At 44.7% G+C, this 15,815-nt stretch overlaps 1 protein-coding gene across 1 annotated transcript in view; it reads right to left on the reverse strand.

The window, feature by feature from the left end:
- Positions 1-15,815, reverse strand: part of MYLK (myosin light chain kinase) — a 168,126-nt gene that overhangs the window by 99,313 nt on the left and 52,998 nt on the right. Inside the window, exons 10-12 of the mRNA XM_081301752.1 lie at positions 15,331-15,537; positions 7,614-7,748; positions 4,508-4,660 (exon numbers count right to left, since the gene is read on the reverse strand). Of these exons, the coding sequence (XP_081157878.1) occupies positions 4,508-4,660; positions 7,614-7,748; positions 15,331-15,537 (495 nt within the window). The remainder of the gene's footprint in view (positions 1-4,507; positions 4,661-7,613; positions 7,749-15,330; positions 15,538-15,815) is intronic.

Below are 15,815 nucleotides of genomic sequence, written 5' to 3' on the forward strand. Positions count from 1 at the left end.
GTGTGAAGTGAATGGCTGTCTTCACTGGGGTGTGCCTTCTTTCTTAGGGGCTCTTCCTCACAACAAATACTCTAATGAATACGCTGACTAAATTTTATTTCTTATTTTAGAGATCATCTGTTTAAAAGCTTATTCACACTTTATGTCCTTAGGTGCCTCTAATAGGCCCCAGTAGGCCTTTGGTTAAATAAACAAATCGTTAGACAGAGAAACTATGTCAAAACGGGGTACAATTAGCAGATTATTAATAAATCGAGTCATTTAGGAATTTTAGGAAAGATGCTCCAGGGTAAAATAAACTTAAAATATTCTCCCCTAAGAAGCACCCCCGGCCATTACCCCCAAACAGTGAATTCCTTCTCTATTTCAGATCTTCCTGGGCGCTACAGTTAATCACTTCCTGGGTTAATCACTCATTATGCTTTATCTGAGGTTAAGAGGGAAGACTATCACCTGGTTAATATTGGGGACTTTTCCTCCCCCTGTCTGCAGGGAGGAAAGAAGGCATATTTGTTGAGGATCCTCAAAAGCTAGTAGTGGGACTGGAGTTATGGCTCAGAGGTAGTGCACTTGCCTAGCACATGTGAGTTCAAGCCTCAGCACCACATAAAAATAAAGAAATAAAATAAAAGTATTGTGTCCATCTACAACTAAAAAATATATTTAAAAAAATAAAACTACTTGTGGATCTCCTGCACACCCCAGTGAGCACCAGGCACCCAGAAAAGCGAGAAACTGAGGGAAGGCCCCTGACAGGCTCATCCTCTTGGTGGGTCATTGATCACCTTTCATGAGGCAGGCCCTGTTCTGCACCGTAGGGAAGACCTGGGCCCTCCCTGCAGGGGTAGAATAGACAAGGAATAAGCAATTACTGTCAGATTTCATATTTGGAAAAACCACTTCTACCTACCCCTAGAGGCTCTGTATGATGCACCCTGCTTCTTTCTGTGAACTCAGGTTCTGCCACTCTGCCACTGGCTCACTTGGCACAGGCCACACTGGCCTGTGCTGTCACCTTGCTCCTGACTCAGGGCCTTTGCATGTGGGCACCCTTTTCCAAGTCTCTGAAGCTTCCTTTACCTCACAACTAAAATTGTACCCCTCCCACTGCCCTCCCCTATTCTCATGCTGTTTGTTTTATTTTATTTTTTTTAATGTAGAGGGACATAATATCATTATTGTATTTATTTATTTTTATGTGGTGCTGAGGATCAATCCCAGTGTTTCACATGTGCTAGGCAAGCGCTCTACCACTGAGCCACACACCCAGTCCCCTCACTTGTTTTCTTAACAGGACTTTCCAGGATTTGAAATTAAACCAGGTGTTGACTGTCCCCTCCAGAACATAAGAACCACGAAGGCAGGGTCCTTGTCTGAGCTGCTTATTGTAGTTTCTCTAGTACAATGCCTGGCATAAATAAAGATTTGTTGATAAATAAGCATGATAAGAGAGTCCAGGGTGTTCAGAGAACCAATTCTGGAGAGATCAGGACCGGCTTCCAGAGAACTTGACATTTGTGGAGCTTTGGGGAGAAGAGAGCAACAGAGGAGGAGAGAGGGCACAGAGTGGCCTCAGAAAATGCCACAGACTCTGGGTGATTGCAAAACCTTGGCAAAAGGATAAAGAGGTGAGAAAGAGTGCCCACATCTGGCGTTCAGCATGACATCTGCTAAACTCTCAGATGGAGCTTGTCTCCTGCAGAGCTGCCCCCAGAACTGGCTCCTCTCTGAGGAAAGGCAACTGGAGGGAGAAACCCTGCTGAATGGCGCCATCTTGTGACCACAGACCTTGGGATGAGGCACAGGAGTCCATGGCTTTAGGTCACAACCTCAGCACCTCCCTTCTCTGATTCACTCCTCTCTTTTCCAGACAATACTGTAGCAAGCCCACCTTTTGGTAAAAGCACTCCCCAGAATATTTTTATCTTGTTTAAGAGTTGGGACATTTGTCATAGCAGCACATAATTAGCACTTCCTGTGTTCTAGAGACACTAAATGTATTCATTTGTTTAATCCTCACGGTACCATGAGTGACCACGTGAATCCCCATTTCACAGAAGAGGAAAACGAGGCCTGGCTCACACCCAGGCATCAGGGCTAGTAAGTGCTGAGCAGGGATCACATCAGGCAGCCAGTGCCACATCTATACAATCCCCCATTAATGGGTGCCATAATGGGGGTGACAGAGTGAGGCCTAGGCAGCTACAGGAGACACTGGAGCAGCAGTCAAGGCAGTAGGAAACAAGGGCCTCCACTGGTCCCCAGAGGACCTGGAGCCAAAGGAGCTGCCAAGAAAACAAGAACTCCTTCACAGCTGAGGATGTTGCAGGACGCAGACCCAAGCCCCCTGAGTGCCTTGGGGCACTGCCAGCCGTGTCACTGTGCCAGGTTTGCCCTGTCCAACCCTGTGCAGAGACAGCCCAAAGGCTGCTGGGCATGAGCACAAGGCTGTGTCTCAGCCTTGTTCACCATTTATGGTATCTGAGCCTCTGTTTGGCCTTGACAGGCCCGTAAATCCCCCACCAGAGGGTTCTCACTCACGCAAGCTGCACTTAGAACAAACCTGAGGGGACTGGCAGGGTCCTTGCCGAGACCTCTCTTCCTACTTTAAAACACACATGGATGGGCGATCATTCGCTCCCCACCCCATTCTCCCCGCAAAGACCCAGGAGTCAGAATAGCCCCCAAAGAGTTCCTGCCCCTCATCCGGAGACCCCACCTCTGTATACCCATAGCTCAGCTGCGTCTCTCTAATCCAATCTAAACACAGACAACCCAGGACAGGCCCTGGATTAGCTGGCGGTTGGCTGAGGCTGGTGAGTAGAATCTCAGAAGGGAGAAGGCAGAGCTGCCTGGCCCATTTTGTGCTGTTCTCTGGCCCTTTATAGACTTGGGATGTGCCACACGGACCGCTGAGAAAAGGCAGCTGGTGGGAGGGAAGAGCTGTTCCCCTGGCCCCTGGAGACCAGGCTCTGAGCCATGCTTGCTCCCTCAAAAATCTCATGCCACAATCTCCCAAGGCCCCTGTGAGCCATGAAATTAGAACTATGAGGATAACTGGGAGAAATGTGTCCACCAGGATTTTGGCTGGGAAACTCCCAGGGCCCGTGGCAGCCCTGACCTGCATGGAGAAGGCTTCCTAGAAGGAAGGGGCAGTTCACCAGTGACTCTGTGCCGAAGCATTTCTTCAGAGAAATCAGGTCCACTCCGGGCGGACAGCCTCACAGAGTCAGCATCAGCCACATTCTCCATGGTTGTGGGTTCCTTTGTCCATAAGGGATAGACAGTGCTGCTTTGGGATAGGGGAAGCACATGCCAAAAAAGGGCCTGAATAGAATAGCCTGGGCTTATGTCCCAGGACCTGGGCTCAGAAGGCCAGCTTTACTTGCCAGTGTGCTGCACTTGGCAGAGTGACCCTGGCTTAATGAGAAAGACCTCCAGACTCTTCTGTGTAAAACAGACAGCACCCCAGCCCCGGAGCCACCAGTCTCAGTGAGTGACAGAGGTGAAGTGAAATAGTAGGCTACAAACATTTCCCCCCTTTTCCCTTTTCTGTAAAACCATCACCTGCAGCCTTGCAGCTCTCTACTTACATTATAGGGGGCTTTCCTGAGAGGCCTGAGCTTTTGGGGACAAAGGAGGAGGCATGGTGCCCTGCTAGCCTGGTAGGGAAGACACACTCAGCCAGCCCAAGCACCCGGAGAACCCAGTTATGCTCAGGCACTGGGGGCACAGGCCCCAGGTGAGAGAGGAAATTGGCTTACCTGAAGGCCCTGGACTCAAGAAGCACCTGCCCGGGAACTGTCACCATGCCTGATTCCACAGCCCACACAGCTCAGTCTTGAGTCTATGGCTCCCTGTGATTCCTGGGGACTAAGTGCTTGCCCAATCAATGAATGACTGTGATAATCAGATTACTGGACACAGGCTGGTGACACATAAAAACAAGTCTGGGGTGCTGAGGAAGAGCAGAGGCAGAAGGAGAAGGGGACAACCTGCAACCCTCTAGAGGCCTCAATACCCACACTCTGTTACCTAGTGTCCCCAGGACACAGTGGGTCATTTGTGAGACCCCTACATGCTCAGGGGATATGTGGTACTCCTCCTAAGCCTTCTTGGAGAGTGTAGTTCTCCTCCTACCAGATCTGGAGCTTCTGAATCCAGGGGAGCCCCTGTCTCTTTCCCCTGCATTTCCCCTGGCTCTGACGGGGTGAAGGGGCGGGAGATTGGCTCCTCCCACTGGCACACACCCCAGTCACGTGAGTCCCTGGAGCCCATCTCCTCCACCTGCCTGACTTCAGGTTTAGAGCTGTCGCTTGAATCCCTCCTCTGAGCCTAGGAGGTTCTGGCAGCCTGTGCTTTGGTAGCCACTGCTGATCAGGAGTGGGGTGCAGCAATGTCATCTGTACCTCTGCTCCCTGATGTGGGCCAGTAATACTATTTTCTACAAAAGTGTCCTTCCTCCAGAGCAGACATGTCTGCAGGAAAGGTGTCTGTAGGCTCCTACCATGGACGGTGACCTTGGCGCTGCAAGACACTTGTCCTAAGGAGTTTTCGGCCAGACAGGTGTAGGTGCCATTGTCCTCTGGCAGGGCATCCAGGACGTTGAGCTCAGCCACGCCGGCCTTGCAGGTGGAGTGAGCATACTGGATGGGCTGCCCTGTGGAGGGAAGCACAGGAAGCTCAGACCAGAGAGCACCTGTCCTCAGCAGGGCTGCTGCTGTCATGACATTGGGGCTGGCCCAGCCCAGGGAGGGCAAGCCTGGACTTGGAAAGACAGGGGAAAGAGATTCTGGAGGAATTAGGAGGGCAGAAGGGAAAGGGACACAGTTCTGGGCATTCTGTGCTAAGTTAATAGTCCCCATTCCATACTGTCCACTTCACAGCATTCTGCGCCTGGAAGGGATCTTACAGGGTCATTTGGCCCATAGCCCAGGCTCAGAGCAGACCTCGCCTAGACAGAGCACGTGGCTCCCAGTTCCTTTTAGATGTCTCCAGAAATAATGACTGAATTTCCCACTGCTGATATTTATCAGAAAGCAATTCTGTATCCCCACTCTAATGTAGCAATTAGGTTCATTTCTTCTGTGGAATTAGGTGCATTTTAGCATTTATGAAAAGATAAATATGGGGAACTAAAACCTTCTTTGAGAAGCCCTTTATTCATGTCACTTTACACAAAGTCCTGTGTGGAGACAGGAGTACATGCAATGAACTTCAGTAGTTTCCTTTATACTGTATGTCCTGGGACTTTATCATTCCAGGATGTAACCTTTAATTTCCAGGAAAAAAAAAAAATCTCATTACTGAGGATTCTGGCCTTAGAGCAGGAATGTGTCCATCTGCTATATAGGAAGCAACTGTCAGTTCCTTTCCTTGCCAGGCCTCAGAGTCCTGGTTTACACTTCATAAAATTGGGGGTGGCTGCAGGGGGTGGGGAAAAAGTACAGAAAGAAATGCTTTCCCTGTAATGCAATGTTTTCTTCTTGCACATAGCAACACTTCATGTCTCCATGATGGTTTGGCAAAGAGACTGCCCAGCCTGCCACGGGGCTGGAGGAAAGAGAATCTTCCCAACCCTCATATGAGTGGGGCTGGTGGGAAAGGCAGGGGCTGGGACCCTGCCACTGAGTGGATTAAACACTGCTCTTTGCTTTATTATTTATTTGTTTTTTTTTTTTTTTTTTGGTTTTTTGGGTTTTTTTTTTTTTTTTTTTTTTGGTGTTAATGACGCCCCCTAAAACCTCTTCCTTGAGATTGCTAACACTTTCCTTACTGCAGTTAAGGAAAGCCTCCACTGTCCAAATGTGCAGACAAGCATTGTAAGAGCTCTCTTTTTACTTCAGCAAACCCATTTTGGTCCCACAAACAGGGAGCTGTTAGCTTAGGGAGTCAGAATGGGGAGTCATGAGACTTGACTTGGGGGGAGTTGGACAGGAAGTAGTTCACAGTCAAGAAACCCAACTTGAGCACAATCTCCCCCTAGTGGTAAGAGTGTGGAAATACCAAGATTCACTAAATTCATTCCTGAGAGGTGTAAACCAGGGGTTCCATAAATTACAGTCCATGGGCCAAATCTGACCCGTGGCCTATTTTGTACAGCCTGTAAATTAAGAATAGCTTTTACATATTTTTAATGGTTGAAAAAAATGAAATAAAAATTCCTCTCATGAAAATGACCTGAAATTCCCATTTCATTGTCCATAAAGTTATAATGCAACACAGCCACACTCATACAGCATCTATACTGTTTTTATGCTGCAACAGCAGAGTCTAGTGCTCATACAGGTTGTATGGCTCAAAAAGCTGAAAATACTTACTATCTGGTCCTTGAGATAATATGTTTATTGACCCTTGTTCTAGACTTTGCACCAGGTAGAAGTTTAGTCCTTATGTCCATATTCTGTTCTAGCCTCAAGGAGGTGGTGTCCTTCCAGTCAGAGGGCCCCACAGGATTTCTGTATTTAGGTGAGGTGTGGGAGGAGGGATGGCAGACCTTAGTTCTCTTATCTGACCAAGCTGACTTCATATGGGAAGAGTACATGGCACTTTTTCAAAGATACTTTCTAGCAAAGCATGAGCAAACTCTACCAACATGGAAGGTTCCCAGGCCATGTGTCATAACATAGACACAATTGGGTGCACAGGGGATGGGTGTTGCCTCTTAAGGAGCCTATTTTACCAAAGGCAAGAGCTAGTAGAGACCCCAAACCTTCTGTTTTCCCCAGATTCCCATAACTAAAAGAGTCAATACTCAGAGGTGTAAAGTTGGGGTGTTTCAGGCCTCCAGACCACTCTGTGGTGGGGAAGGCCAATGCCCATGCCTCCTGACTCTCTGTATCTCCCCAAAGCAGGCCCTACCCAGTCTCACTCATTAATGGATTTGTTCTCAGTTATAAAATCAGAGTTCTTCCATACCTTTGAAATTAGAAGGCCTTTTTAAAAACAAAAGGATGATAATATACGGTGATTAATTTTTTTAAAGAACCTTACTTGAAAAAAATTGCATGTCTCTATAGAACTAAAATTAACATTAGAAAGAACTACGGGGTGGGGTTGTGGCTCAGTGGTAGCACACCTGCCTAGCATGTGTGAGACACTGGGTTCGATTCTCAGTACCACATAGAAATAACATAAAATAAAGATCCATTGACAACTGAAAAAATATTTAAAAAAAAAGAACCAGAACCACCAGCCACTAAATAAAAGGCAAGCTCCCACAACAACTTCTGGTGTGGCTACTAGTTTATTCATTTATTGTTTGTATATTGACTCAACAAATATTTACCAAGGAACTCTGATAGGTCTGACTGTTGGGAAAGAAATTAAATTGTGTGTGCACCCATGTGCCAGGCACCTCATTAACCACTTCACATACATGGACTCCTTTAATTTCACAACCATCCCCTCCAAGGACAATAGCATTGTTCCCACTGTGCTAATGAGGAACTCAGGCTCTGGCAGGGGAGAAACTTGCCTAGTCACTGGGTACTAGACTCACTTTCTGAGTTCTCTCCATACCCTAGGCTTCCAGGGGGCAAATGGTACAGAGGGAGAACTGAGAATTCAAAGCAGGGCTCAAGGGCTCATGGGGCTGGGAACCGGAGACTCACCATTGAGTAGCCAAGTGATCTGGGGCACTGGGTTCCCCTGTACGGAGCACTGCAGCACAAAATCCTGGCCCTCGACAACAGTGCAGTCCTTTAAGACACCGGAGAATGAGGGGGCCTCCCCCATTGTAACCAACCCTGGGGGGGCAAAGAATAGACAGAACATCTCAGATCACAGTTTGCCCACTCTTGTAACTGATCATTGGCACCCCAAGTCTCACAGGCAGATGCCATGCTGCCCTGGACACTGGGCATGATTGGAATATTGGCTATATCCTGTCTACCTTCACACTTTGGAAACAGCAGCACCAGACACCTGAGTCCCAAGCAGGGGGATGGCCAGGGGTTTTTCACAGGCACAAAGCACCTTAGATCTGGGGTGCTCAGGACCTGGCCCTGCCTGCTCTCTCTCCTCTGACTCAGGCAGCTCCTGTCTGGTCTTGACCTTTGCTGTCCTGGGGACATATTCTCCTAATGTCCTATAGTGATTACAAAGTCTTGATAGATTTTTACTTGTGGAGACCAGATGCCTACAGTGAAGCTATTTCAATTTTAAATTATGATTACTATTTTTTCCAATTCCAGGAATGAATCAAATGACAAAGACTGACATGTGTTTTAGTTTTCCAAGTGTGGTCTGAATAAGGATTCAGAACTGCTGGGACCTGGAAATATGCATTGATTCTTATGTACATTCTATTTTTGGAGAACCTCTAAGCTGAACTTTCCAGAAGGCTTCTATATCAATGAACTGGGAAACACTTGAGGGTTTAAAACACTTAAAGGTTTGGGGCCTTTAATTAAGAAAAGTAGGAACAGATCATTTACTTTACACCAATTAGAACATGGTGCAATGGGTCAAGATGGCTGAGGGGTGAGAAAGCGTGGCTGGATTCAGTGATGAGAAGACATATCCCTGGTGCTTTTCAGCAGAGACTGTTCAATGCGGAGATGAGGGGAAAGCCATATTACATCACAGCAGATTGTGGACAAGAAAAGAAGTAATAGAGAGCCTACTATGTGCCAGGCACTCTTCTAGATGTGACTGTGAAGATACAGCCAAGGCTGCCATCTTTAGCTCACTTTAGAGGTGCAGTTCATCATTTCCCATAGTCAAGTCCAAGGTGGGGCAGGTTTCAGAGCCGGCTCTCTGACTCTACAGCCACACCTTGTCCTCTAGACCCTAAGGGAAGGTTAGGCAGTGGAAGAGCAGCCGACAAGACAGAATGACAGTGCCTCTGGGCAGGCTCAGCACAGAGGAAGGGACAGACAGACAACCCAAGAGGTGTAGGGAGGCCCCATCTCTACCCTCCCCCAGTCAGTGTCAAATTCCCTCACTTGAGGAATGCCTCAGGAGTCATCAAAAAGGTGATGGGCTTTGGTGCCAGGACAACTAGGGTTAGAATATGCCATCTTCTGTAAGGCATTTGACCCTGGACAAGTCATTTAACCTCACTGCAGTTTAGTACCCTCAGGAAAATGGGTGTAACTATAATTTTCTCTTAAGACTTTTGGACTAATTAAATGAAATAACCCAAGTACAGCATTAGCACAAAGCCTGGCCCACAGAGCATCCTCAGTGGGTGTTTATTACTATCATCAAAAGGAAGCTGTGCACAGAACTCCACTACTTGGAGAGCAAGTATAGTTTGAGGGTGAAAGAGAGTGTTTGAGGTCGTCAAGCAGAGCAAAGGGTTTCTTTTCTTTTCTGCACAGGGAAGACAAAGGGCATGCCTGGAGGGAGAAAAGAGAGGCAAAAGGAAGGCAGAGGAAATTGTGGTTAAGTAAGACCTTCATAGAGGGAAGGGACAGGAAGAGGTCTGGGTAGGGGAAACAGCTTTCCTGCAGTGAGAGGAAGAAGGAAGGAAGGAAGGAAAGAAAGAAGGAGGGGGGAAGGAGGGAGGGAGGAAGGGTGTTGGTAGTAGATGCTAACAGAGCACATGTCATATGACCTGCATCTTGGTAAACTGTCGAGAGTGAACCAGCCCTTATGGAGGCTGGAGAAGTTGTAGGACAAGACAGGGGGCCGCGAAGCACTTCTGGAATGGCAGAGTAAAGCATAAAAGCAGTGAGAATACTAGCACAGAGAGTCTAAATAAATTTTTCCAGAATTCTGGAGATTAACCAAAGGCTTGCAACTTTCTGAGGAGCATTCATTTATGAACAAACAAATGAATACTAGAACCAAACCGCCACCCCCAACTCCATCTAAATCTCAGTAAGAACAGCAAGGTTTGTGGCAGCTTTGAAAACCAGCAGCAACTAGGGTGTCTGTAAAAACCAGCCACCTAGCGGGGACAGAATGGGGTCAGAGCTCCTGAAAAACCTCATTCCAAAGAGAACCACCACTGTTGGACAGGTCTGGCTCCTTCCAGGGCTGCATTTTCAGGACTGTCCTTATTTGAACTGACTCAGAGCTTGATCTATGTCAACAATGCTATCTCAGTGTGTTTGTACAAAACAATCAATGACAATGGCTTGACATCACAACTACTCAGGCAGCAATGTCAGATGGGGCTAAGAAGTCTGACCAAAAATCTTAAAAGAAAAAACTGGGCTTTGAAAAATTCTGACATACCCCTGGGAGCCTAGAAGGCCACATGCAGGTGCAGGGCTGTGCACATGCCCAGGAAAGACCTGAGGTGGCCCTACTGTCACCTCTGGCTGACCCAAAGTCTCTGAGAATGCAGGAAGTAAAGGCGAAGGCAGAACTGTAGCATGCCAGCTAGAGCACTGAAGATATGCCCCAACACACACAGAAGCCCTCGGAGAGGGCTGGAGACATGCTGGCTTAAGGTATTTAAGGAACTTCTATCCAATTATTTACCAATCACTAAGCAACTAGCAGAGACTTTAGTGGCCACATATGACAAGTAAATCCCATGCTATAGTTTGGATCTGGAATTTCTCCCAAAGACCATGTGTTGAAAGTTTGGTTTCCAGTCCATGGTGCTACTGGGGGAGGGGTAGAATTTAGGAGGTGGGGCCTAATGGGAGGAAGTTAAGTTGCTGGAGAAATGTCCAGCAAATATCCAAATGATACTGGGACCCTGGCCATTCCCTATTTTTTCTTTGCCTCCCAGCTGCTATGAGGTAAGCAATTTCTTCCTCCACACATTTCTACCATCATATATTGTCTCATCACAAATCCATAAGCAAAATGGAGCCACTGATCATGAACTAAAACCTCTGAAACTGAATCATGAGCCAAATAAACATTTACTTAAATTGTTTTATCTCAGATATTTTGTCACAGCAATTAAAATCTGACTAATAATCCAAACTTTACAAAATGGGAGAAAATAATTACAGATCATATATCTGGTAAGGGACTTGTATCCAGAATATATAAAGAACTCTTAAAACACAACAATAAGAGTGGATCTTTTTCCTCCATCGGAAATCCCAAAGCAAAAAAAAACAGACCTATTTGGAAGTAAGGAGGGAGATGCATTTAGGAAACACTACCTGTTTCTGTCCAAAGGAAGAAATAGAAAGTGAACAAACATCTTTTATTGATAAAAATCCCAGGCAAGACCAGAAAGGGGGCTTTTGTAGCTCCTTCCACATGCTCTTTAAAAAAAAAGTCTTATTTGGCTGGTGGCCCCATATCCCCAGAATGCTGCTTCAGAATGAAGCTAGGCATGGAGCCAGTTGCAACAGAAAACCTGAGAAAGGGGTTTCTCTTCCCTCTTAGGCTCATACCCACAAAGATTCAAAAGGGAGAGTCAAGTTGACACCATAAAAAATATCCTGAAAAATGCCAACGATAATTGAGGACAAGGATGACCCTCTGATTGTTTCCATCTCAGGCATATTTGTCCTGCATAGATATCAGGTCATATGTCCCGAAAACCTGTTCAGAATGGATCAGAATAAGGTCTACTATCTTGAAGAATATACAAAATAAAAAAATAATTTTAAAATGACCTAGTTAAAAAATGGATAGGACATGTATTTCCCCAAAGAAGACGATAAGCACATAAAATAATGCTCAGCATCACAAGTCATCAGGGAAATGCAAACCAAAATCACAAGGAGATGACCGTGGGAGGCTGTAATTAAAAAGTAGAGAATATCAAGTGTTGGTGAGACTGTGGAGAAACTGGAACACTTGTACACTGCTGGTGGGATGTAAAATGGTGCAGCCACTGTGGACAACAATCTGTCAGTCCCTCAAAAGGTATTACCACATGACCCAACAATTGCACTTATAGGTATATACCCTCAAAATTAAAAACAGGCATTAAAAATAGATATTAAAAATAGGTATCCATGGAGTGGATGAGTGGGTAAACAAAACATGCTATCCCCATACATGGAATGTTATTCAGCCACGAAGATGAATGAAGCTACTGGCATGGGCTATAATATACCTGAACCTTGAAGTCATTCTGCCTAGAGAAAGAAGCCAGTCACAAAAGATCACATATTGTATGATTCTGTTTATATGAAATGTTCAGAACAAGCAAATCCATAGAGACAGGAAGTAAATTAGTGGGGGAATGGGAAAACAAATAGTGTCTAATAGCAGACAGGAGAAAGTGTTCTAAAATTAGATGTGGTGACAGCCACACAACTCTGGATATATTAAAACTCAGTTAATTACACATTTTTAAAGGATGGCTTTTATGTTATATAAATATACCTCAGTAAAGCTGCCACAGAAAACAAAATAAGATAGGGAGCCAGACTGAGGTGAATTGCCCCAAGATGGGAACAGGCTAGAAACTGTCTCTTGCAAGATTTAGATAAACTCACAGAAAGATGAAGGCATAGAATAAACAGGCTCTCTGGGTAATATCATTAACCTTTGGTGAACCTGACACCTCATGTCTGTCCCCTGCCCAGACACAGAGCCCTGGCCAGGATGATGAGGCTGAACTCTGACCTGTGAGCTCGCCTCCAGGCACTCCCACCTGGAATGGGGGATACCTCTTGCAAAGGAATGAACCAGCGCAGCTAGAATCCCAGTTAAGAAGGGAACCAACAGCAAAATCCCCTCCAACTCTTTCCCATGGGTCTCCCTGTCTTAGGGGCCATTTGTGTGACCTTCCAGAAATGTTTTATGATACATAAAGGCATCTTTTGCATGTACATACGTAGATCTTTTTTTCCTTTAACACAAATGACATATGATATGTGCAGCTTGCACTTTGCTCTTTTTCATTAGTAGTGTTATCTTGAACACATTTCACCACAAGAGTTGACAAAGGTAGCCTGGTATTCTAGGGTGTTATACTAGGGCATTTGTCATGGAAATTAAAAATGCACAAGAAACATTGTAGAGAAAATGACATAGTGAATCCCTCTGCACATCTTTCTTTAAATTTTTCATTTATATGTACTGATATTGCTTCATTGATAACCCTGTCAATGCCTCAAATGTGGATTATTTCCAAGGCAAATATCAAAAATCATTATTTCACTAATAATAACTCAGTTTGTATCTCTACAATGTTTGAACTTAAAAAAAAACCATGAGATCACCACTACTTAAAATAGAGTTCTTTTATATCAAAGAATCTTGTCGATATTTAAATTTTTGCTGGTGGTCTCATAATCATTTAAAAATTTTTTTTGTAGTTGTAGATGAACAGCATGCCTTTATTTTATTTTTATGTGGTGCTAAGGATTGAACCAGTGCCTCACACGTGCTAGGCAAGCGCTCCGCCACTGAGCTACAGCCCAGCCCCCTTATAATCTCTTAATTGTTTCAGCCAGGATTCATATAAGGTCCATAAATTATAATTAGCTATGTCACTTTTGTATCTTCTTCTTTTTTAAAAAAATATTTTATTAGTTATTGATGGACATTTATTTATTTATAAGTGGCGCTAAGACTGGAACCCAGTGTCTCACACATGCTAGGCAAGCGCTCTACCACTGAGCCACAACCCCAGCCCACTTTCATATCTTCTAATCTGAATTTCCTATAGCTTGTTCCTCCTCCCCGTCTCTCTTCTCCCTTGTTTTGCATACACTTTCTTTGTTGAAAAGAATGGGCAATGGTTATTTGTCCATAGAGTTTCCAATAGCCTGCAGCTTGCTGATTCTACTCCTGTGGTATTGTTTAATCAGTTCTCAATGGTATTCCAGGGGTCTAGGCCCCACAGTATGCATTTATAGTTAAGGGGAGATTTTATAGAAAGATAAGTGGGTATTAGAATATTTATCAGGGCTGGGGATGTGGCTCAAGCGGTAGCGCGCTCGCCTGGCATGCGTGCGGCTGGGTTTGATCCTCAGCACCACATACAAAAACAAAGATGCTGTGTCCGCCGAAAACTAAAAAACATAAATAAATATTAAAAAAATCTCTCTCTCTCTCTCTCTCTCTCTCTCTCTTTAAAAAAAAAAAGAATATTTATCATAGTTTTGTTTTGTTTTCTTTTACTTATAGTGCTAGGGATTGAACCAAGGGCCTCATCCATGCTAGGTAAGCACTCTACCCCCAATCCTATTTATCATAGTAAAAAATAGAAATAACTGATTTGAAAAATTCAACAATATTATATCTCCATTCATAAATCATGCTTGAAAGCATAAATAATTAAATAATATAGAAATAATAATAATAACAGAATATTAAATAATAAAGATGTTTGTTACATGAGCAAACTAGGATAGAAGATAGCATACTAATAGCACAGAGCTGATTTTGTTCAAAAAACAATATTCATTTTGAAGTCATAAGATTATATGTGGTTTAAATGCCCCAAAATTAGCATGTATTACTTTAATAATCAGATATTATAATAAACATAAAAGATGTGGGATCCCACATCATCTCACATTTCCCTAAATCTGTACATTTAGTGAATACTTGGTGCTCTGAGGTCACGAATATTGAGTCATGGCACTACTTGGACAGCTGAGAAACCTAAAAGAGGTAGCACTCAGCTAGGTTGGGAGTGGGGTTGGGCATGCTTATTTTGAGGTGATCCTGATGTGCACCCCTGATTAAGAATCACTGTTGGGAAAAAAATTAAAATCAGCATACTGCAGTGATGCAGCCACATCAATGTTTATAGCAGCTCAATTCACAATAGCTAAACCATTGAACCAATGTAGGTGCCCTTCAACAGATGAATGGATAAAGAAAATTACACACACACACACACACACACACACACACACACACACACACTGGAATATTACTCAGCCTTACAGAAGAATGAAATTGTGACATTTGCCGGTAAATGGATGGAATTGGAGAATATTATGCTAAGAAAAGTAAGCCAATCCCAAAGAACCAAAAGCCAAATGTTTTCTCTGATATAAAGATGCTAATTCACAATAGGGGGAGTGAGGAGAAAGGAGGTATTTTGGACTAGACAGAGGGGACTAAAGAGCGGGGAGGTGGTTTAAGGATAGAAATGATAGTAGAGTGAGCTGGACATTATTACCCTATGTGCATGTATGATTTCATGACCCATGTAACTCTACAACTAGACAAATGAGAAGTTATACTCCATGTATGTATGATGTGTCAAAGTGCATTCTACGGTCATGTGTAACTAATTAGAACAAATAAAAAATTTATTAAAATAAAAAGAATCACTGATGGAGAGCAATATATTTGGCCTCAGCACGTGGGTGGAGCTGTTTACACTCAGGCCTGGGTGTAGGGCTACAGGAGATGAACCATCTGCAATCTGTGAAGCACCCATGAATAGTCCTCCTGCTGAGGATCCAGGGGGACCTGGAGGAATGTACTCACTTTTCACTAGAAGGGTCCAGCTGCAGGACACCTGGCCTTGGCTATTGGAGGCTGTGCAGCTGTACTTCCCACTGTCCTTGGTCTGAGCTCTCAGCAGGCAGAGGAAATGGGACCCGTTATCTTCATAAATCTCAATGGTGCCTTCTTGTCTGCTCACTGGAACGTCTTCCAGGAACCAGGTGACTTCAGGCTTTGGGATCCATGAAACTACAGGGACAGGTGAAGAACATGAGCCTACCGCAAAAACACACTGTGGGGCAGGGTGAGGAAAGCCTGACTCCAAAGGAAGAGCTTAGACTGGGATGGTGGGATGGCCTTCCCACTTCTAAGCCTGTTTCCTTACTCCTAACCCTAGGTTCCATAAAGTTCCAACGTCTTGAGATAGTCAGGGTCCTTGTGGAGGAGAAATGCAGGAGTGATGGGCCAGGTCTCCTGGTCAGCCAAAGCCAGGAAGGAAGGAAAGAGGAGACCTACTGTTTACTGTT

The sequence above is a fragment of the Spermophilus citellus genome (genome assembly GCF_964194105.1).
Source record: "Spermophilus citellus genome assembly, chromosome: 7".
Taxonomy (NCBI): domain Eukaryota; kingdom Metazoa; phylum Chordata; class Mammalia; order Rodentia; family Sciuridae; genus Spermophilus; species Spermophilus citellus.